The sequence below is a fragment of the Narcine bancroftii genome, chromosome 6 (genome assembly GCF_036971445.1).
Source record: "Narcine bancroftii isolate sNarBan1 chromosome 6, sNarBan1.hap1, whole genome shotgun sequence".
Lineage (NCBI taxonomy): Eukaryota > Metazoa > Chordata > Chondrichthyes > Torpediniformes > Narcinidae > Narcine > Narcine bancroftii.
Window position 1 is genome coordinate 226,355,166 of NC_091474.1, and position 24,725 is coordinate 226,379,890.

At 42.9% G+C, this 24,725-nt stretch overlaps 1 protein-coding gene across 2 annotated transcripts in view; it reads right to left on the reverse strand.

Annotated features, from left to right (window-relative positions):
• The window catches only part of mettl24 (methyltransferase like 24), a 133,861-nt gene that overhangs the window by 34,387 nt on the left and 74,749 nt on the right, over positions 1 to 24,725 (reverse strand). For both annotated transcript variants that reach the window (XM_069887593.1, XM_069887592.1), the window contains one exon: positions 16,651 to 16,879. In XM_069887593.1, the coding sequence (XP_069743694.1) occupies positions 16,651 to 16,879 (229 nt within the window). The remainder of the gene's footprint in view (positions 1 to 16,650; positions 16,880 to 24,725) is intronic.

Sequence of the window (24,725 nt, forward strand, 5' to 3'; positions counted from 1 at the left end):
AGCCCCAGCCACTAAAATGGTGTGCCCCAGGAACTGGATGGACTCCTTGCCCAACTGGCATTTGGCCGCGTTGACCGTGAGGCCAAAGTCCGCCAGACGGGCAAAGAGTGTGCGGAGGTGGGCTTTGTGTTCATCGCGGTTGTGACTGGCAATGAGACTATCGTCCAGGTAAATGAACACAAAGACCAGGTCTTTTCCTACCGCGTCCATGAGGCGCTGCAACATTTGGACCGTGCTCTTTAGACCAAAGGGCATACACAGGAACTCGAAGCGGCCGAAAGGGGTGATAATGGCTGTCTTCTGGATGCACCGGGATCTGATGGTATCCCCACACAAGGTCCACTTTGGAGAAGACCTGTGCGCTGTGGAGGTTCCTGTTGGGGGTGGTTGCGTCATTCAACCGACGGTAGTCCCCACACGGTTTCCAGTTCCCAGGTGATTTCTGGACCATATGGAGCGACGATGCCCAGGTGCTGTCCAAGCGCTGGATGATTCCCAGTTCCTGGAGCCTGGAGAACTCCTCCTTTGTCTGCTGGAGCTTCTTGGGCAGCGGCCATCTGGGTCTAGCATGCAGCAGGGGGCCCTGTGTGCCGATGTGGTGGAAGACCCCATGCTGGCTCTAAGATGACGGGGAATTCATGGAGGACCTCGTCAAACTCGTCACTGGTGGCGATTTCAGGCCTGCAGGCTTCTGCTGTGTCCAGTCGGGTGGAGTGGAACGTTCAGGCGTTGACCAGCTTTTTGTCCTTCATGTCAACCAGTAGGCCTTGAGCTCTTAGGAAGTCAGCCCCTAACAGCACGGTGCCCACAGAGGCAAGCATGAACCTCCAGTGGAACTTCTCCTTCCCGACCTGGATCTGTGCCCTGCGGGTGCCGTAGATCCTGATGGTGGAGCTGTTGGCTGCCCGTGGGGTTGGACCTCGAGATCAGGTGTGAGTCTCTAATGCTGTGGGGGGAAAGGATGCTGAGCTCAGCCCCTGTGTCCACCAGGAATCGGTGGCCGGTGGATCTGTTCGTCACATGAAGGAGGTTATTTGTGTGGCCAGCTGTCGCAGCCATCAATGGCAGCTGGACTGGTCATTTCCCTGAAACCTGCAGGCCTGGTGGCACTTATAGGCTTGCGCTCCCCAGCGCTGGTGGTAGAAACACCAGGTCGACTGGCCCTCCTCTGGCTTGGTCTTGGGAGTGGCTTGCGGTCAGCTAGTTCCTGGTCATGCCACCTGGTTGAGGGCTGCCTCATTCTCCCTCTTTGTGTGCCAGAGGGCATCCGCTCGGGCTGCTGTTCTCCTCGGGTTCGAGAAGTCTTCATCTATGAGGAGCAGCTGGATGTCCTCCGGCATCTGTTCCAGGAATATCTGGCGGAAGAGAAAACAAGGCTTGTGGTCTTCCACCAGGGCCAGCATTTCGTCCATCAGCACTGACGGACTACAGTCCCCAAGCCCATCTAGGTGAAGGAGGCTGGAAACCCATTGCTGGGGAGTTAGCCCAAAAGTTCCAAGCAACAGGTCTTTGAGGGCTGTGTACTTGCCCATAGCCGGGGGGTGGTGGATGAAGTCGTCCACCCTCACTGCCGTATCTTGGTCCAGAAGATTCATGACATGATAGAACATCGTGGTGTCTGAGAAGATGTTGTGGAGTTGAAATTGTGCTTCCGCCTGCCCGATCCACATTCTCGGTCTGTGGGTCCAAAAGGGGGGAAGCTTGATGGAGACAGCGTTAACCTCTGCTGAATCCATTGTGTTTTGAGTCCAGAAAAACATCTGAGCTTGTCAGGGTCGCCACTGTCTCGGTGTGAGAAGTGGAAGAAACACAGCAACTACATTGAGGGTCGTTAACGACTGTTTTTATTCAAATTCAGCACGACCCTATAAGGGCAGCATGAGCTCAGTCACCTGGTACATTGTGACATCATAATCGCTGCCCAGGGTGGGCGCTGGAAGGGATGCTGGAGTCAGAGAGAAACCTCTGATGACGCCATTTACCCATGGCTGCCCCGCCACATTGCGATACAAGCGGGGCCTGTTTGCCATAAGGATGTGTGCCACCACAGATTTTTCTTTATCACAAAAGGAATTGATAGGAAAATAGAAAACAGATATTGATCTTGCTGAGATAAGAAATAAGGTTTTATCTGAGGAGGAAATTGAGAAAGTGCCAGTTGGATATTATTTTAAAAATGGTGTGCTTATGAGAAAGTTGAGACCAAAGGATAGTCCTGCTAATGAGGAATGGGCAGTTATTCATCAGGTTGTAGTTCCTATAGCACACTCCTGCGTAGTCATTTTGGAGTAAAGAAGACTGTAAATAAAATAACAAAACACTTTTATTGGCCTAGTTTAAGGAGGGACATTGTGAACTTTTGCAGAATGTGTCACATTTGTCAGGTTGTGGGTAAACCTAATCAGGGATGTGACAGAGTAAATAGATATGTTTTTGGGAGATAAATTGGGAAAGGTTTGCTAGTGTAGGTTACATACAAACACTTTAAAACATATCTTATTTGAAATACTGGAACTCTGCTAATGCTAGACATATTAGCTCAACAGCTTTTGCAAGATCTTTGGAGCGTGCTCAAGAGACTTCTCTAATAGATTGTTGTTTACAAAAGGCAACAAATGAAAGAGCTTGACGGAGCCGCATGTTGTCTGGAAGGGTACTTGCTGTTCTAAGAGGGTCATGTGGTTTTTCAAGCAGAGCGAGTCAAACAGGCTTTTATCTCTAAGAGAGAGAGAGAGAGAGAGAGACTTCTTCTACAGTGTTACAGCCAGCAATAGCAGCTGGGTCCAGAACAGGACAAGCTGGCAAGCTTGTGGAAAACCCCATTTGGAAGATGGCTTGGTCCAAGCCCATGTGGTTCATGCAGAGGAGAGGACTGGCTGCCTAATATTTCACTTGGAATAAGAGAAACAAAAAGGCATTCTGTGGTGACCTGAAAGAAAGAGATTATCATCTGGAGAACCTTGAAGGGGGAAAGTTTCATCAGCAAGACACTGGAGTGGCTGATAAAAAAAGGAGTTAGTTGTGGATGTTCCAGAACAACAAATCTCTCTCTGAAAATCAACAAGAACCTTTCTGAGCAGTAACCATTTATCTTTCAAGCACCAAAGCCTTGTTAACTTTATGAATGTTAAATTTTGTGCACAGTATAAGGATTGCCTGCAACCAGTGAACTTAGAGGAATGAGAAGTGAGATTGCACTGTGAACCAAATAACTTTTCTGAACGTACACACACATTACATACATGTGCGATTAGAATTAGAAGGGGGTTAAGTTAGGTTAGTTAAGTTCAAGTGTGATTCTGTTTTCATGTTTAAAGATAATTAAAAGCAACCTTTGTTTAAGTAACCATTTGACTTGGTGAATATCTATTGCTGCTGGGTTTATGGGTCCTCTGGGTTTGTAACAGGGGCCACCAAAGGCACCATTACACCTATACCTGTTTATGGAGAACCCTTTTCTAGCGATATTGTGGATTGTTTTGGTCCGTTGCCTAAGACAAAAGCTGGAAATCAGTGCTTGTTAACTGTTATGTGTTCATCTTCCAGGTTTCCAGAAGCTATTCCACTTAGGAATACAAAAGCTAAATCCACAACCAAAGCTTTGGTTAAATTCTTTACATTAGTGGGATTGCCTCAGGAAATTCAATGGATCAAGGAAGTATTTTTATATCAGGACTTTTCCAACAAATTATTTATAAATTGGGAGTTAAATAAATTACATCGTCTGCATATCATCCTGAAACTCAAGGAGCCTTGGAAAGATTGCATTTGACTCTCAAGACCCTGATGAGGACCTATTGCTGTGATAATGAGAAGGATTGGGATGAGGGTATCCGTTTGCTTCTGTTTGCAGTAAGGGAGTTTGTACAGGCTTCATTAGGCTTCAGTCCTTTTGAGCTGGTTTTTGGAGTTAGAGGATCTTTAATGTTGTTAAAATACCAGTGGGTTGATGAATATGTGAAGTTGAAATTGTTGGATTATATTTCAAAGTTTAAAGATCTCTGGAAAAAAATGTGTAAGGTATCTGAGGAGAATTTAAAAGTGGTTCAAGATAAAATGGATGTTTGGAATGACAGAAAATCTAGTCAGAAGTTTTAAACCAGGAGATGAAATATTAATTCTGCTCTCAACAATGTTTAATTATCTTAGAGCAAGATCTTCTGGGCACAACGAGATAATATCTAAGGTGGGTGAAGTTGGCTGAATAGTTGAAACTCTTCGGATAAGATGTGACAACGCTTGGGGCTCTTGTGAGAGTCATTTTAGGGAACAGCTATTTGGTAGCTTTTTGAAAGCCAATTTTAATGTTACTTTAGCTGGGAGTGAATTTTGCCATGCTCAAGTCTTGGTTGCATTGTTGGCCAGGGACGATTGGAGCATGTTCAGGTAGGTTCTGGTTTCTGAATTTCCTATGCTCGTGAGTAAGCAAGTTTTTGGGAGATTTTTAGAGATGGTATGGGAAATTCAGTGAAAACTTTGATGACATTTCTCTTCATTTGATTGATATTTTGAAGAGGAGTGAGAAGTTTGTTTGGACTGCTATATGTCAGGAGGCATTTGACAGACTGAAGGACATGGTATGTCATGGGCCTGTGTTTTAGGTCACTTGATTTTGCAAGGCCATTTGCTTTGGTGGTTGATGCAAGTGGGGATGTAGCTGGTGCTGTGCTATTGCAGGAGGATGGCTATGATGGTGTTGAGAAGCTAGTGGCTTGTGTGTCTGGGAGGTCCAGTGAACACTTTGAGGAGTTATTGGAAAATGATTGTTGTCTCTTGTATTGGTTCTGCTATGTTTTGAGGTGTATTCTTGTATTGGTATGGGATTAAGCATTGTTTACATTGACCTGTCCCGCATCGGACTTGTCAGCCACAATCGAGCCTGCAGCTGACGTGGACTTTTACCCCCTCCATAAATCTTCGTCCGCGAAGCCAAGCCAAAGAAAAGAAAGAATATTTAAGTAAGATTAAAAATAAGAATAGAAATGATTAAACAGGAGTTTAATTCTGCAAGAATATAATTTAATGATAGCTTACATTAAAGGCAAAGATAATGTAATTGCTGATTGCCTTTCAAGATTTTAAGTTTACAATGTTTTGCAGCAAAATGAAACTTATTAGTTGTATAAGCTTCTAAAAGAAAGCTATTTGTTTGTATTATATAACAATAATAAAGGTATTATTTAATGTTGTAGATTGTAGTTAAAATGTTGCTCTTACAGCTCAAAATTTTCTTTGTTGGGGGAAGGTATTACGAGCTCCCATTTTAGTAAAATGGAATTATCACTGTAAGGGATAGTATAGACAAGAGGAACTGAATGGTCACAGTTAACATTTAACATTTCACACAAGCACAACACAAATCACAGCCTAGTGACAATTCAATACATTGGAAGAACTGAGGGAAGGCTTGTGGCCAGCCATTTTGTGGAATTCAGAGCAAAGTACGATCTGTGAATGACTGGGCCTTTTTGGTGGATTGACCTGTGCTAGGAGGGTCTTTGGGAAGCAAAATGCTTCATTTTGAGTGTGACTAACAGTGAAGGTCACTTGGAAAGACCAGTGCCAGGGTCTTGGAAGCTTCGTGGAGGCCGCCCAGTTCAAGTGTTGCCTACAAAAGGACCAGGAGTGTTATGACCACAGCTCATGTAGATGGACAAAGGCAACTCAAGGAGAATTCATGAGTCTGTAGCAGACACAACTCCAGTCTCCCCATCAGTTCATCATTAGTTCTGGGCATCAAATTTCAAAGGTCAACACTTCAACACTGAATTTAAAAGACTGAACTCTGAAGTAACTTTCTAGATTTTGGCCTGGACTGTTATGGTTTGGGTAAATCACACACACACACACATTAGTACACCTACGCATAGTTGGGGATAAATTTACTGTTAAGGATAGTTTAAAAGTTAAGACTATAGTTTAAGAGTTAGAAAGAAAATTAGTGTTTTAAAATTAAACTCTGTCTGGTTCATTGTCTATTGCTGCTCATTACATGTAGTTCATAACAAAGGACCCCCCGACTTTTCTTGATGAAGTGTTAATAAATTGCTCAAACCAATGTTAGAATTATTGAACAATAAATCTAAATATCTCACTCATTCAAATAGCCAAACATTTAGACTTACAGAAGACTCCCCTCAGCAGTTGGCTTACAGGCACACACTGGAGATCCCGATGCCAACTCCGAACCCTCTCCTCAGCAGTTGGCCTACAGACGCACACCGGAGGTCCCGACGCCAACACTGAAGCTCCTGACGCTGACTCCGAACCTTCCTCTTGGCCCACTATTGCATACACACACACACCAGACTCCAGTGTGCATGTGCAGTAGCCTGAGGGAACGGGGAAGGATTGGAGTTGGGACTCAGGCGTTGGGAGCTCTGGTGTAGGCCGAAGGAAGAGTTCAGAGTTTGGAGTTCCTGGCTCCAATGACTGGAGCTCCCAACATCAACTCCAAACCCTCTCCTCAGCAGTCGGCCTATGGGAACACACCAGAGCTCCTGACTCCGAACCCTCCCCTCGGCCTACCTGAACCGTGGGGCACAATTTGATCTCTTCTACAATGCCCCTCTGAGGTCTGTACCCTAGGCAGCTGCCTAGTGGACCTAATTGGTAATGCTGGACCTAAAAACAATGCAATACACAAACCTGCTGGAGAAACGTGCAGGTCACACAGTGTTCACGGGAAGTCAAGGGTAACCAACATTTCAGGGCCTGGGCTCTTCAAGAGGTACAAGCAAAACAGGCAAGGGGAAGGGGAGGAGGAGCAAAGGGAGGAAGGGGCAAGGAGAGGAACACAGGCTAACAGGTAGGTGAAGGTGATTTGTGCTTAACGAGGATTAAAATAAGTTAAAAGTGATCAAATAGGCTAGATTAATGTGAGTTCACTGATTCCTGTTGTTACGAGCCCAGAGGACTCCAAAACCCAGCAGCAATAGAAATTCAAAAAGATAATGGTTACTTAAACAAAAGTTGCTTTTAATTTTCTTTAAACATAAAAACAGGATCAAACTTTAACTTATTACTATTAACTTAACTTAACCTAATTTAACCCCCTTCTAATTCTAAACACGTGTATGCAATGTGAATGTGTTCAGGAAAGTTCTCTGTTTCACTGACCAATCATTCACTTTTCGCTTCTCCAAGTTCACCGGTATCAGGCAATTCTTATACTGTGCACAGAATTTAACATTTATGTATTTCACCAGGCTCTGGGGATTAAAGTTAAATGGTTACCGCTCAGGAAGGTTCTTGTTGGTTTCAGAGAGAGATTTGTTGCTCGTTTGACACACACAAACTGATTGCCTCTGATCAGTCACTTCACTCTCTTGCCGAAGAAACTTGCCCCATCATGGGTTTTCCAAATGAGAACCTCTTCTTCCAGGTCACCACAGAGTTCCTCTTGTTTCCCTTATTTCAGGAGAAACATTTTAGCCAGACATTTCCTCTTGTAAGGACCACAAGGATTTTCAACAGGCTGGACTCAGAATTCACAAGCTGCCTTCAAAATGGGGTCTTTTAACAACATAGGAACATAGGAAGTAGGAACAGGAATAGGCCAAAAATGGCCCATTGAGTCTGCTCCGCCATTCAATACGATCATGGCTGATCTAATTTATGACCTAACTCCACCTACCTGCCTTCTCCCCATATCCCCTAATTCCTCTATCATGTAAAAATTTATCTAACCGAATTTTAAATATGTCTAATGAAGCAGCCTCAACCACTTCCCTGGCTAGAGAATTCTAAACATTCACTACTCGCTGGGATAAACTATTTTTCCTCATCTCTGTCCTAAATCTACTCCCCCGAATCTTGAGACTGTGTCCTCTCATTTTAGTTTCCCCGGCCAGCTCAAAAAAACCTTCCTACATCTATCCTATCCATACCCTTCATAATCCTATATATTTCTATAAGATCTCCTCTCATTCTTCTGAACTCGAGCGTATACAGTCCTAGACGATTTAATCTTTCATCATAAGTCAACCCCTTCATCCCAGGGATCAACCTAGTAAACCTCCTCTGGACCGTCTCCAAAGCCAGTATATCCTTCCTCAAATACGGAGACCAGAACTGGACACAGGACTCCAGGTGCGGTCTCACCAGTACCTTATACAGTTGCAACATTACCTCCCTACTCCTAAATTCAATTCCTCTAGCGATGAAGGCCAACATTCCATTTGCCTTCTTAATAACCTATTGCACCTGCAACCTAACTTTTTGCGATTCATGCACAAGCACTCCCAAGTCCCTCTGCACAACAGCATGCTGTAGTTTTTCACCCTTTAAATAATATTCAGTGATATTCAAGCCTGCCAGCTTGTCATTTTGCAGCCTCCACTGCTACTGTAGAACTTAAATAAAATATTCCCTAGGACACTCAGGGAGGCTAGTGGACAGTTAGTGGGGCCATTAACAGAGATATTTAGGATGTCACTGGCCATGGAGGGTAGCGCATGTGGTTCCTCTGTTTAAGAAAGGGTCCAAATGCAATCCTGGGAATTATAGGCCTATAAGTCTGACGTCTGTGGTGAGCAAGTTGATGGAAAGTGTTCTGAGGGATGCTATTTACAAATTTTTGGAGGTACATGGATTGATAGGGAGTAATCAGCATGGTTTTGTCAGGGGTAGATCATGCTTGACAAACCTGATTGAGTTCTTCGAGGGGGTTACAAAAAAGTTTGATGAAGGGAAAGTTGTGGATGTTGTCTATTTGGACTTTAGTAAAGCTTTTGACAAAGTTCCCCACAGGAGGTTAGGAAAAAAGGTGGAGGCATTAGGTATAAATAAGGAGGTAGTGAAATGGATTCAGCAGTGGTTGGATGGAAGGTGTCAGAAAGTAGTGGTAGAAAATTGTTTGTCCAATTGGAAGCCGGTGACTAGTGGTGTTCCTCAGGGTTCGGTCCTGGGTCCACTATTATTTGTTATATATATTAATGATCTGGATGTAGGGGTAGAAAATTGGATAAACAAGTTTGCGGATGACACAAAGATTGGTGGTGTTGTGGACAGTGAGGTAGATTACCGTAGATTAAAAAGTGATTTAGGAAGGCTGGAGGTGTGGGCTGAGAAATGGCTGATGGAATTTAATACAGATAAATGTGAGGTGCTGCATTTTGGAAAGGCAAATTTAAATAGGTCATATACATTGAATGGTAGACAATTGAGGAGTGCAGAGCAACAAAGGGATTTAGGAGTTATGGTAAATAGTACCCTCAAGGCTGATACTCAGGTAGATGGTGTGGTGAAGAAGGCATTTGGAATGTTGGCCTTCATAAATCGGAGTATTGAATTCAAGAGTAGGGAGGTTATGATAAAATTGTACAAGGCATTGGTGAGGCCAAATTTGGAGTACTGTGTACAGTTTTGGTCACCAAATTATAGGAAAGATATAAACAAAATAGAGAGAGTGCAGAGAAGGTTCACAAGAATGTTGACAGGATTTCAGGGTCTGAGTTACAGGGAAAGGTTGTGCAGACTGGGGCTTTTTTCTCTGGAGCGTAGAAGATTGAGAGGGGACTTGATAGAGGTGCTTAAGATTTTAAAAGGGACAGACAGAGTAAATGTGGATAGGCTTTTTCAATTAAGGGGGAGATTCAAACTAGAGGACATGGTTTAAGATTGAAGGGGGAAAATTATAAGGGGAACATGAGGGGAAATTTCTTTACGCAGAGGGTGGTGGGGATGTGGAATGAACTTCCGGCAGACGTGGTCGAGGCGGGATCATTGGTTACATTTAAGGAAAGACCGGATCGTTACATGGATAGGAGGGGACTAGAGGGGTATGGACTGGGTGCTGGTCAGTGGGACTAGGAGGGTGGGGATTTGCTACGGCATGGACTAGTAGGGCCGAACTGGCCTGTTCTGTGCTGTAAGTGGTTATATGGTTATATGGTTACCTCTCTCTCTCTCTCTCTCTCTCTCTCTCTCTCTCTCTCTCTCTCTCTCTCTCTCTCTCTCTCTCCCCCAAAGAGAAGAATCACTTGACTCTTTATTTTTCTCTATGCTTGTAAAGACCCAATCTTTGAAAAATCTTATCAGTATCTCTAAGCCTGGACTTTATTGCCCATATACAATAGATCAGCATCTTCATTGCTTCTGCAAAGTTAACCTGAGCCTCAATGTTTAGCTTCAGCAAAGCTCTTGCATTTTAAATGAGATGTCTTTTGTGAAATGTTACTCTGTTTGTAGAGTGATCTACACTAAACCCTCCATAATCTATCTCTTTTAAAGACATATTTTACCCATAACTATTCTAACATGTCCTTAACACTGTACCAGTTCCCTAACATTTTAAATTCTATATTTAGGTTTGATTATAAAGCTTCTAATTTATCCTTTCACAAATGAACCTCTGCTTCTTCAGAAGGAAGATCCTTCCATTCCATTAACTGTAACACTACAAATCTAAATACTCACCTGAATGGACACTCAGCAGGATTAAAAGGGAATAGCATCCTCACTGTATCATTTGTTGAACTAAATTACTGACATTTCTGTGCAGGACCGACTGACAGTAACTCTTGTTCAATCAGCCCATGACTCCCAGCAACGCAGAACTTTGATGCCATGAGAGAACCACGAATCAGACTTGGGAGATCATGTCAGGATTACTCTTGTGTCAGAGGGTGTCTCCACCCCCCCTCCTCAGAATCCACCTTGAGAGCAAATGGTTCCCAAATGCCTGAGAGAGCAGAGAGAAAACCTGTCTTTTGAATGAGGGTTGACAGGTTTCTCGGGTTTTCATGGTACAGTAAAACCCCTGGTATCCGGCACCTACAGGGATTGGTCGATGATGGATAAGTGAGTTCTCTGTTTACTTGGGACTGCCTGTTGTGTGACTGGAGAACTCACAGTGAGGCATGCCAATTTTAAACTTACTTATTTTTTACTCATTTACTTCCTTTGGCAGTTGCTTGAGTTCCAGATAATAGGGATTTTACTATATTTTTATTAATTTTATAAATGTAGGAAGTTTACAGATCAGAACAATGCCATTGACTCTAACATATCTGATGTTGAATATTTTAATTAGGCCCATGACTCAGCCAGATGTCAGATCCCACCTTACATTTCTACACTTGCATTGTTCCCATCTTGGTACACCTTTCCAGTGGTCTCTCCTTCTACCTGTCTTTCCACCTCTTCCACCTTCTGTGGAGGGCACCAAGTTCACTTAATTAGTGGCCTATCATGGACACACAGATGGGCCAGTAGACTAACTCCTATCGTTTGCTGGAGAAAGTCAGGGGTTTTGCAAGAGAGAGAGAGAGAGAAGGACATGCTGCTGGCAGTTTGAATCTCAGATAGAGAGGGACAGAAGGGAGTCTTTGACTGTGTGTGATACAGAAAGTGGTATCAAGCTAGGAGAAGCTTGTTGGAACTGAAACAGAAGCTCCAGAGTGGCGGATAACTGGAAGTGCTATCTGTCTGATGTCTCTCTCGGAAAAAGTGGAACAGGAAGAAACTCTGTGAAAGCCTGAAAGAAAGAGGTTATCATCTGGAGAACCCTGCTGGGACAAGTTTCATCGGCAAGAAATTGAGGTGACTAATGGGTGGTACCTCAGCTATGGAAATCCTGGAACAACACATCTCTCTCTGCAAACCTACAAGAACCTTCCTGAGCGGTAACTATTTACCTTTCGAGCACCAAAGCCTGGTGAACTTTATACATGTTAAATTCTGTGCACAGTGTAAGAATTGCCTTCAACCAGTGAACTTAGAAGATTGAGAAGAGAGATTGAACTGTGAACCAAAGAACTTTTCTTAAATTTTTCACACACATTACATACTCATACGCTTAGAATTAGAAGGGGGTTAAGTTGGGTTAGTTAAGTTAGTAGTGATAAGTTAAAGTTTGATTCTGTTTTCATGTTTAAAGCTAATTAAAAACAAGTTTTGTTTAAGTAACTACTTGTCATGGTAAATATCTATTGCTGCTGGGTTTTGGGGTCCTTTGGGCTCGTAACACTACCACAAGCAGACTCCAATGTAGACCACAGCCCAGCAAACATCAACCAATGAAGTCTTTTGTATTCAAACAATAGTTAACATTGAAGTGAACTGATGGAATTAAAGATTCATTTGTACCTCATACACCAATTTCGGTCTGGAGCAACAAACAATCTGCTGAGGGAACTCAGTGGGTTGACCAGAATCAGAGAAAGATAAAGAGCTATCTATGTTTCGGGCTGGAACCCTTCAACGAGACCTCAGTCAGAGAAGGTCTTGCAGAACTCACATCGAAGAGTGGAAGAAAACCTCTTCAAAGTCAGCATGCCTTGAAGAAACTTTGGAGTGGAGTAGTAAACTTGAGATACACAGGAAACACTGGTGCTCTAATCTGGAGCAAGAAACAAACTGCTGGAGCTACTCTGTGGACCATTTGCAGAAGCGGGAGGAAAAGAATGGCCAACATTTTATGAAGTGTTTGGTCCAAAATGTTGACCATTCTTTATCTCCCAGTGACGCTGCTAGACCTGTTGAGTTTCCTCAGCAGATTGTTTCTTACTCCAGATTCCTCCATTCGTGTGTCTTCATTCTCTGCTCTAACTCGTTCACAGTGTACTCCTTTGCTTCTTTTCACTCTCCCATCCTAGTGAACGGGCATTAGTCTGGTTCGCACATGACGAGATCTGCCAAGGATTTGTTACCGGCCACTGAAGAAACCAATTCCTCTTTGTGATATCTTCCAGTACAAAACCAACACATACTGTTCCCCCTTGATTGTGATGTACTTCCATTGTGGTTCATTAACTATCAACATTCTGGTATCGGCTGTGCTGGAGAAAGGAGCTCCATAAACAAATATTGTGCAACTTGAATAGTCATACAAACTCAAGAGTTAACAGACTTTTTGGGCTTGGCTTGGTGCACCTGCACACCAGTATGTGCTCAGGAAACCTTCTGCACAGCATTACCAGAGAAGAGTTTCCTTCAGCACTGGAATCAAAGGCACGCTATTAATAACAAATGTCACCTTTACAGGGTATTCAAGCACTGGGAGATAAATGTCCTGGTTGAAGGCTGTTAAGGATATACATGAGCCTGGATATTATTTTGACTTTCATGGACAGAGCTGTATGAGGAAATATATTGCAATTAAAGGAATGCCAATCTAACGATATTTTCCTGATTAAAGCAACACGTTTAAGAACTAAAGCTAAAGGATGAGTTGTGGAGGGAATGAAGGAGTGGCACCAATCTAGCAGATTGCTCCGTTATGGATGGTGTTGTACTTCTGGAGATGGTCGAAGCTGCGCCCAGCCAGGGAGGGGAGCGGATTCCATTCCAATCCTGATGTCCCCTGCGTATGGGGGAAAGACCTATGGGGAATGAGGAAGTGAACCATTTGCTAAAAGATACTCAGTTTCCAAACTGCTATTTGTATCTCAGGGTAGGCACTTGTAGAACTAAAGGCATATGTTTAAGGTAAGGAGGGAGGGAGAGATCAGAGGGGCAACTGTTTTACTCAGAAGGCGGTCATACCTAGAACACGGAGCCTGAGGAAACTGTAAAATTGCGAGGAAAGGTTTAGAAGGATGCAGACCAAGTGCAGACAAACGCACTAGTCCAGAATTGCAACTAGGTCAGCCTGGCTGAGTGGGACTATAGGGCTTATTCCGACTAACTGCTCCAGTTAATTTTGAGTTCTGCACTGCATGGTCACCATGAACATTTGTGCTCGCAGTCGCTCCACAGCAGATGCAATATTGCTGGCTCTCCACTCAGCTCTGGATCACCTCAAAAACAACAACTCATGCATACAGCTGCTCTTCATTGACTACAACTCAGCTTTCAACACTATTATTCCCTTAATTATTGGTCAAGAAGCGACAAACTCTGGGCCTCTGTACCCCCTTCTGAAACTGGATCCTTTACTTTCTCATAGAAGACCACAGTCAGTATGAATTGGAAACAATGTCTCCTCCTCACTGATTATCAACACATGCACATCCCAAGGATGCGTGCTTAGCCCACTGCCCTACTCGTTATACACCCATGACTTTGTAGCCAGGCACAATTCCAATGCCATCGACAAATTTGCTGTTGACACCACAATTGTTGGCAGAATCACAAACGGCAATCCGGAAACATACAGGAGGGAGATAGATCAGCTTATTGAGTGGTGTCATGCCAACAATCTTGTGCTCAATGTTAGCAGAACCAAGAAGATGATTGTGGACTTCAGGAAAAAGTCAGGGGAAAATTACCCAGTTTTCATGGAGGGCTCAGTAGTGGAGAAGGTCAAGAACTTCAAATTCCTGGGTGTCAACATCTCCGAGGATCTGTCCTGGAGCCTCCATGTTGATGGAGCAATCACGAAGAAGGCTCTGCAAAGAGTTTGAGGAGATTTGGTATAACTCTCGAAAATGTTGACAGATGGACCATGGAAAGCATTCTGGTTGATTGCATTACTGTCTCATATGGAGGCGCCAACTCTCAAGACAAGAAAAAACTCCCAAGGGTTGTTAACTCGGTCTGCGACATCACAGGTACCAGCCTTCACACCATTGAGGACATCTACAAAAGGCAGTGCCTTAATAAAGCAGCTGCTATCCTCAAAGACCCACCCAGGCCATGCCCTCATCTCTCTGATACCACTGGGAAAAAGGTACAGAAGCCTAAAGACGAGCACTCAGCGGCACACCGACAGCTTCTTCCCCTCTGCCATCAGATTCCTGAATAATCAATGAACCAAAGACACTGCCTTACTTTTCATGCACTAATTTGTTTTTTTTTATTGTTGCAAAAGTGGTTATACAAATGTTTGTACTGTGATGCTGTCGTGACTTGTTCATGACAATAAATTCTAATTCTGATTCAGATCTCTGGATTGGCACAAGCCCACATTTTTCTGACCGAGGGGTATGTGAACTACCACAGCTGGCACACGGGGAACAGGGGATACTTTACTTGATCTCCAGTGGTTATCCCTGATCTCGGAGTGCTTGCTGCTGTCTGGCACTCCCTATACTGTTGAGAGAGTTTCATTCCTTCCCCTGTTGGGATCAGAATGCCTGGCCTCACTGCCAGGGCTGACCTCTGCAGATGGGAATCATTTGCTGAAACCTTCCATGAACAATGTAAATGGGGTTTACATCATTTCTCCTGAGTATATGCAGCTTTTCTAACATTACAAGCCCTGGCCCAGAGGAAGTATATGGCTAATTCCTTCCAGTTTCTTGCAAATAATCATCCTGAAGAATCTGGCATCTATTTAAGCCTTAGAACATGAACTAGTGTGTGCATGCATGTGCGTGTGTACATGTCTTTGTGTGTGCATCCGTTTCTACTTGTGTGCATGTATGTGCATGTGCGTGAGAGTGAGTCTGTGTATATGTGTTTGTGTGTGCTCCTCTTTGTGTGTTAGTGTTGGCATGTATGCGTGTGCATGTGTATGCATGAATGTGCACTCAGTGTAGATGCATGTGAGTATGTGTGTGTATGAGAATGTTTGCATGTGTGTTTCTCAAGGTGTGTATCTCTATTTGTATGCGTGTGTATGCATGTACTGTATGTGTATGCATATGAATGCATATGTGTACGTATTTATGGGTATGCACACATGTGCATGTATGTATAATGTGTGTGCGTGTGTGTGTGCGCCTGTGCCTGCATGCTTAGAGTGTGAGTGAGAGAAACTCACACTGCAAAATGCAATAGAATATGTCACACTGCCTGATGTACAGACTCCAGGAGAATGACAGATATTCAGGTAAATCTAATTGCTTCAAAATCCCTCAGTCTTTAAAAATATTCTTATAATGAATGCACCTACATAACACAGACAGGAAATGAGTATTAAACATTTGTTGCTGAGAGAACATTCAACAACATCTCTCCATTAAAATGTTTGTTTTTTCCAACAGTGGAGGGGGAAGAAGGCCAGCGTTCGGAGGGACACGCTATAGGAATGGGATGAGGAGGCCAAGCAATGATTTCAGTGCCTGGCTTGCTGTCAGTGGCTTTGGCCAGTGCTTCATCTGGACACTACACCAGGCCAGTTGGAAGTCCACTGAAAGCAGGCAAAGCCTCCTGATCATGTGCAGAAGCCAGGCTAAACGTGGAGGGGCAGTCTGTTCCCAAATGAAGCAGGGGTTTATACTAATTGTCAAACACCCAGGAGACTTTTCTTCATGATCTACAAAGCGTTGCCTGAAGGAGTGCAGGCAGCGGGTTTGTTGGAACTTGCACACGGTGATTGGATAAGTAATTAAAGTCGAAAGAACATAATGGAGAGAATAGAAGAGAGTGTGATAAATGTGTAACCTTCTCAAAGAGCCAACATAGATACTAAGGGATAAATAACCTGCTCTGTACAATTCTAGGACCACAATTCAGATTTAATCACTGATAATTGGAGGATGCATCCAACTGCTAACAGGTGAAAAGTGTTTCATCTTGTTCCTCCAGCTGCCTTCTACTTCAATCACAGGCATTAATTGGACTCAGTGAGTTAGCAGAACAGCTTTGGAGAAGACAATACCCATAGTGTTCACATCTTGCCTCCCATCCCCGATGCCAGATTGATTCACTCCCACCATCATGGATTTCAGATGATACGAGGTAGAGGGAAGCCTTGGTCAATTCAATCCACCTCAAAATCAAAAGAGAGCCTCTCTGCCCTCCAGTTCCTGTAAGACTCACCTTCCTGTGACCAAACTCACTCATTATCACCCCCAGCTTTTTTGTGGTGATGTGCTGGTTCTGGGCTGCAATGGCTGGATTGGGGTCTCTCCAGTCGATTGACATCCGATGGTGCCAGTAGCCCTCACTCTGTTGAAGGTGAGCCTCGTCGACACTTGGATCAAAATAGTGAACCTCGCAACCAGCTTTGGCCATTTGCTCTTCAAAATGCTTTTCTCCACTCCCCAGTCTGAAACAAAAAGTGCAAAGCTGAAGAAAGCTATTTGCCTGGAGTGAAAATGTGCTCAAATTATCACTAATCCAACCAGTGCAGGGACATATCCCACCAATCATTCCACACTCTTGTCTCTTGCAGTCTTTGTAGAACGCTACCAGCTGTGGACACTGTAAATTTAAAGAAAAACATCTCTTTGACATTTCTTGACTGCACCAAGAGCTCCTTACAAGGCTATTAGTGTTGTTTGGTATCATCTCTTCAAAATACGTTGAGATGGTTTTGCTTTGTTAAAAATTCAAAGTTCAGATTTTTTTGTCAGAGTACATATAACCCAGAGGTTCTTTATCCTGTGGACCAATGATGTTTGTCACCTATATCAATGATCTGGTTGATAATGTGGTAAAATGGATCAAAAGGTTTGTCGATTACATAAAGATTGGAGGGATCTCCAATCTTTCAAAGCTTTTAGAGGGATCTGGACCAGCTGGAAAAATGAGCTGAAAAATGGCAGATGCAACTTAATGCATTTTGGAAGGACAAACCAAGAAAGGATGTACACAGTAAATGGTTGGGGACTAAGGAGTGCGGCAGGTATAGAGGGGTCTGGGAATACAGATACATAATTCCCTAAAAGTGGCGTCACAGGTGGATAGGGTTGTAAAGAGAGCTTTATGCACATTGGCCTTCATAAATCAAAGCATTGAGTAGAGGAGTTGGGATGTTATGGAAAAGTTGTACAAGACATTGGTGAGGCCAAATTTGGAGTATTGTGAAAGGCAATAAGATAGAAAGAGTGCAGAGATTTACTAGGGTGTGGCCAGGACTTCAAAAACTGAGTACAGGGAAAGGTTAAAGAGGTGAGGATTTTATTCCTTGGAGTGCAGAAGAATAAGGGGAGAGCTGATAGAGGTATTTAAAATTATATTTTAAATTAAATTAATAGTGACATACATATTATAAATGTAGGTGGGCTTTTCCACCAAGGGTAGATAAGATACAAACCAGAGGACATGGGTGAAAGGAGAAAAGTTTAGGGGAAGCATGAGGGGGAAACTTTTCACAAAGAGAGTGGTGGGAGTATGGAATGAGCTGCCAGCTGATGTGGTAAATATGGCTTCAATTTTAACATTTAATAAGAATTTGGACAGGTACATGAATAGGATGTGTATGGAGGGCTGTGGCCTGGGTGCAGGCCAGTGGGACTAGGCCTGTTTCTGTGCTGTGAGGTTCTCTGGTTCCATGGCGAGGCACATACCCACTTATTGGTAGTGCAAAAAACTACTCAAGAAGATAGTTATATATGTAAACAAATAAAGAAATGTAAACAACCTGACTGTTCAAAACAGAGAGAGAAAAAAAATTAATAAAATGTAAAAGCGAGAGTCCTTAAATGAGTCCCTGGTTGAGTTTATTGTTGAGGAGTCTGATGTTAGAGGGGTAGCAGCTGTTCCTGAACCTGGTGGTGTGAGTCTTGTGACACCTACACCTCTTCCCTGAAGAGAGCACATGCTGGGTGGCGTGGATACTCGATGATTGCTGCTGCTTTCTGAGGGCAGCGTTCCCTGTAGATGTTCTCGATGGTGGGGAGGAGGGTTTTGCCTGTGATGTCCTGGGCCATGCTCACTACGTTTTGCAGGGTTTTCCACTCAGGGATATCGGTAGCCTCATATCAGACCATGATGTAGCCAGTCAGAACACTTTCCAGCACAAATTGGAATAAATTTGCCAGGGTTTCCAAGTTCAGATCTTTACCTATGGTTCTATACATGACGCCTTGTGCTGTTGTTGTGTGTTCAGATCTCCCAAACGAACCAAAGTAGCTTCCAGCCAATAGAGTGCTTTTGAAGAGGCTTCATTTGGTGAAACATTGTGTTCCAAAATGGTTCCCGAGTAAATAAATAAACAGATGATCCATAAGTGAAAATCAACTGATTAAATTCAGATCAATGGTCTTTGACCTGAAATGTTAAGCCTTTCTCTTTTCACAGATGTTGTTCTAACCTGCTGAGTTTTTCCAGCATTTTCTATTTTTAATTCAGTTTATATTTTGGTGGTAAAGGCCAATCACTGATCCATGTGAACAGCCAGTTGCACACTGACAGTCACCATTCTCTGAGCCTACTGGTGATATGTCAGACCGGTGAAAGGTCTCAGCCCTGGTGTGCGATATTTAAACCAGTCTGGAACAGAAGGTGAAAGGTTGGCCATTGAGATTAACTCACGGAGATGCAAATTACAATTTCTCTGTCAAATTCAAGGTATAATAAACCCCTGTTATCTGGAATTCAAGCAACATGCAAAAAAATTGTGAAAATTAGACAGGTAAAAAATGTGGAAGTTTAACAATGGGGCTGTTATTTTGCTAATCACTGCAACATGAAATCTCAAGCAACTGGATAATTCACTTATCCGGCATCTACCAATCCCCATAGGTGCTGGACACCAGGGGTTTTATTGTAGTTAACTTTTAAGTTTAAAAGGTGGCATCTACAAGGGGACGATTCATTATTGCAGGGAACATTGGCAGAGTGTCAGCATAAAAGCAGGTCCTTTTGCCCCCAACTCGTGGCACAGTGAGCAAGTTGCCCATCCAAGCTACTTGCATTTGCTCATGATTGGCCCATACCTCTCCAAACCTTTCTAATCTATGCTCTTTCAGCCCTGCACTAATATTGGATCCAGTCTCTCTATATAAACACAAGTCACGATAATATCCTCGTGGATCTTGTTTTGTTGTTGCGTCCTTTCCAGTGGAGCAAAACTAGCAGAGCTAGTGTGTCACAACTCCGGTGAACCTGGTTCAATCCAGACCTCGGGTGTTATCGTCTGGTGTTCACGTGGTCTCCCTGTAACCACATGGGTTTTCTCCCACATTCTCCCAAAGATGTGCTCGTTGATAGGCGAATTGGTCATTGTAAACTGTCCAGCAGTATGACTGATAGAAATATTCTGAGTCTTGCTTAGATTCAATGGGCCAATGGCTTCTTTTGAAGCCAGGAGAAAATATGAGCCAAGTGGGAATAATCTGCCCCCCTTCCATCACCTGGCTTATACGTAACTCCAGACCCAGTGAATTGATTGACCATTGAAGTCAAGGATGATACATGCTGACAGTGATATGCATATGCTGTGAAGGAATTGGAGCCAGAGAACACAACTGCACAGAAACCGGCCCTTCGGCCCATCTACTCCATACCAAACTATTATTCTACCTCGTCCCATCGAGCTGCTATTGGACCATAGCCCTCCATAACCATCCTATCCATGGACCCATCCAAATCAGTGACTGTGGCTTTTGAAAGATGAATTGTTGCCACCTATTTATTTGCTGCCAAACTATAGTCTGATGTCTTGATGGAGTGATCACTTTGGCTGGGAAGCACGCTGTGATGTTTCTGAAGATATGAATGATGCTATTTACAGCATCTTCTTTCACTTACTGCTTCAATTGAGTCTGAAATCCTTCAAACCAAATTGCTTAGAAAAAAAAAGAATGAGGGCAAGCAATATTAAATGAGCATCTTTTAACATCCATCTGGAGCAGGGCAGAATTATTCACTGAACACACTGTAAAATATGTTACTTGCTGAAACAAACAGTAAATTGGATTTAGAGGGATTAAACACTAACTCGATTGGTGTGACAGTCACATCCAGAACATCTTCTTTCACTTCATTCACTTAGGTCAGCTTCAAACAGTTATATCCCCTGATGGTATTGGCATTGACAATGGGTGTAACAGGACATGTCAACAATGTGCTTGAATAAGCAAAGGAACAGTGATCACATCCAAAACACGAACAAGCTGTCAAAGGAAATCCTTCAGATCCTGCTGAATGGCCAGTATGCCGAATCTTGGGCTCTCTCCTCTTCAGTGTGTGTGTGTGTGTGTGTGTGTGTGTGTGTGTGTGTGTGTGTGTCTCCTTGGGGTGTTGAACATTGTTCATGGATTCAACTATCACTCAGTTTTACTGCTCCTCCTTGCAGTGGAGGGTTGCCACACTGAAACCAGTCTCAGGGCAGACGGCAGCTGGGGTGGAGGTCCAGTGTCAAAAGGTACCCAGAAAGGCTTTGGTTCGGTTTAAGTTAATTGTTACATTGTACCTGGTGCAGTGAGAAGGGTTCTTCTATGAGCATTTTAATGGGTCTGTCACGGAGTCCAGAAGACCCCAAAAACCAGCAGTAATAGATATGCTCCACAACACAGGGTTACTTAAACAAAAGTAGTTTTTAATTATATTAGAACAAGAAAACAGAAATAAACTTTAACATTACTTAACCTACTTACTTACCTGCCTAACCCACTTAATTCCCCTCTAATATTAAGCGCAGGAGTGTGTAATGTATGTTGAAGATTAGAAAAATTCTTCAGATCACAGTTCAATCTCACTGGTTGCAGACAATTCTTGTACTGTGCACAGAAGTTAGCATTAACAAAGTTCACCAGTCTTTGATGCTGAACAGGCAAATGGTTACTACTCAGGAGGGTTCTTGCTGGTTTTCAGAAAGAGATTCCTTTTCCAGGCCATCCGCAACTGATTCCTTCTCAATCAGTCTTGCTGACGAAACTTGCCCCCTTCAGGGTTCTCCAGATGATCCTCTTTCTTTCAGGTCACGTTTCAGACAGCTAGTCTTCTCCTTTGACCAGGCAGCATTCCAAAGTTTGCCGGCTTGTCCCTCTGGAACTGATTTCTGTGACTCCTTTTCTCTCTGACTCCCTCCCTCCCCGATAGCAAAACTGTCCTGACTCTGCCTGCAAAGATCACATGCTCTCCCAGGAAAGCTGCTGAAGGTTGCTACTTTGTTGCTTTCTGCAAAAGTCCTGCAAAAACTCTGTGTTTTGAAATGTGTGTGTGCAAGCTGCTCTAACAATTCCTCCCAAACCACCTCTAAAAACTCTGTCACAGGTCAATTCTAACATTCACACAGCACATAAAGTAGAAGAACGAGAACATAATTTAAGAGTATCGAATTCAGGTTCACATTCAAGTTCATTGTCACATGTGCTGATGAACAGTGAGAAAATGTTCAGTCCAGCTACTCAACCCCTAGTTGGTACTGCAGCAAAAACATGGTGCAGTTAGAGAGAGAGAGAGATCACTTAGATCTGAGCAAAGGCAACATCATGCTTCAGGTGTGAGTTCAATGAGGAGTTTGATAATGGCGGGAAAGAAACTCTCTCTGAATCTGGTGATGCGTGATCTCACACTTGTGAACTTTTTTCCAGAAGGGAGAGGGGTGAAGGGAATGTCTTTTAATTAAGTCTTTTAATATATTGTCTGCCTTTTCAATGCAGTGCCAAGTGCAGATGGAGTCGATGGAGAAGAGGAGGGTTTGTGTGATGGTGTGGGCTGTGCTCATAACTCTGTGGTTTCTTGCGGTCTTAGGTGGAGCTGATACTGTACCATGCACTGATGCAACCTGATAGGATACTTTAGATGGTGCATCTGTCGATGCAGGTATGATGCAAAATTTCCTGAGGCTTCTGGGGTAGCAGAAGTGCTAGTGTGCTTTCCTGGCCATCACCTTGACATGGTTGTACCAGAACAAGCTGTTGGAGATACTTACACCTAAGAATTTAATGTTATTCCTCCTCAGCCCCATTGATGCAGACTAGGGAGTAGGCTCCACATCTCTTCTGGAGGTCTATAAAGAGCTTCTTCGTCTTACTAAATTTGTGGGAGAGGTTCCACAGTGGAGTAGTAAACTGGAATCACACGACAGGCTGAGGATGCTGAAGCCAAACACAATCTTCTGGAGGAACTCAGCATGTTCAAGCAGCATCAGTGGGAGAAGAAGAGTGGACAACGCTGCAAACCAAAACTCTTCATCAGGACTGAGACTAGAATTAGATAAAATAGGGGAAAAGATACCTGAACACATATTATATAAATGGGACGAAAAATTGGTACAACATAGAACTTCTCCAGTATTACACCATCTCCTCAATATATGGAAGAAGATTCATGTAGAAAGAAATAAAATAAATTATCAAATACCAAAACTAATATTGACGCAAAATAAGCTACTCCCTTTTACAATAGACAACCTTTCCTTTAGAAAATGGGAAAAAAAAGGGATTAAAAGAATAGAAAATTGTTTTTCAGGAAGTAGATTCTTATCCTTTGAACAAATGAGAGATAAGTACAATATAACTGGAGATACAGCGCTGGCATATTACCAACTGAGATCCTACTTGAAAGATAAATTAGGAAGCAATTTGAGTTTACCAGAGGGAAGTAACCTTGAATATGTGATTACAGATACAATGTTAATCAAAAGATTTATAACAAATATGTATATCAAACTGCAAGAAAAGGAGAGTGAGGAAACAAATGGTAAAACTAAACAAAAATGGGAACAAGATTTAAATATAAAGATAAAAAAGGAAACATGGGAGAAATTATGTTCTGGAACGATGAGAAATACAATAAATACGAGGCTGCGTATGATACAATATAATTGGTTACACAGACTATACATTACACCGCAAAAGTTAAATAAATGGGACCCAACAGTATCTGATAGATGTTTTCGATGTAAAAAAGAAATGGGAACAACAATTCATGCAATCTGGACATGTGAGAGAGTAGAAAAATTTTGGGATGATCTCAATCAGATATTAAATAAAATAACAGAAAACAATATACCAAAGAATCCAGAGATCTTTCTCCTAAGTAACATAAAAAATAAAGAATTTGGAATTGACTTGGAAGATGCACAAAAAAGATTTGTCAAGATAGCCCTAGCCGTAGCAAAAAAATGTATTATGTCAACCTGGAAATTGGAAGATAATTTGAAAATACAACAATGGTATATAGAAATGAATAAATGTATTCCATTAGAAAAAATAACATATAGTTTAAGAAATAATATTGAAATATTCGAACAAGTATGGGAGCCTTACATTAAATACAATAGCGAAAACCTACCGGGAACAAACATTGCCTAAATTGATGGAAGGAGAAGAAAAGAAAAGAATGGACTCAGTAGAATTTCTGGTGTATTTTTGTTGAATGACAACATTGTCTGACTGAATTAATGCAACCTAGATTGTATACCTAAAATGGATGAGAGGGGGGGGTGGGGGGGTGGCTTGGGAGGAGGGAGTGGGGGGGAGAAAAAGTCACTGTAAATGTGTGGAAAAGAAAAAGTGTATATCATGGCTATTGTGATTTATGGTGTGAAAAATAAAAAATTTAAAAAAAAAGGACTGAGGACCCCAGCAGACTGCATTTTGATTGGGGGAGAGGTGGTCAACCCACTATCTCCCTTCCTGTTTGTCCTTTAGGAAGGCCCAACGGCTGCAGCAGCTGCTTCAGTAGGAAGGAAGCTGGGTGCCTGGAAGCCTGGAGCAGATGCCCAACACGTCAGCTGTGCAACCAATCAGCCAAACAACTGGAGATAGATCTGGCTATAGTTCATGGATTCATAGAGCATTGCAGCCTTTCTAGTCTGTGCTGAAACATTTTTCTGCCTAGTCCTAATGACCTGCACCCAATCCATAGCCCTCCTTATGCCCCTCAACCATGTACGTGTCCAAATTGTTCTTAAATGTTAAAATGGATCCTGCATTCATCACTTCAGCTGGCAGCTCCTTCCACACCCCCACCGCTCTCTGTATGAAGAAGTTCCTCCTAAACTTTTCCCCTTTCACCCTTAACCCATGTCCTCTGGATTGTAACTCACCTACTCTCAGTAGAAAAAGCCTACCTACATTCAAAAATGCACCAGTTCTCAGCCATATTTCCATCAAATGTGAATGGGTCGGGCTGTCTGAATCCTTCCGCCATTATGGCAACTGTGCAAAATGTGGCTGTGGTTGCTCACTGTGATTGATTTGAGATTGGAAGGCTTC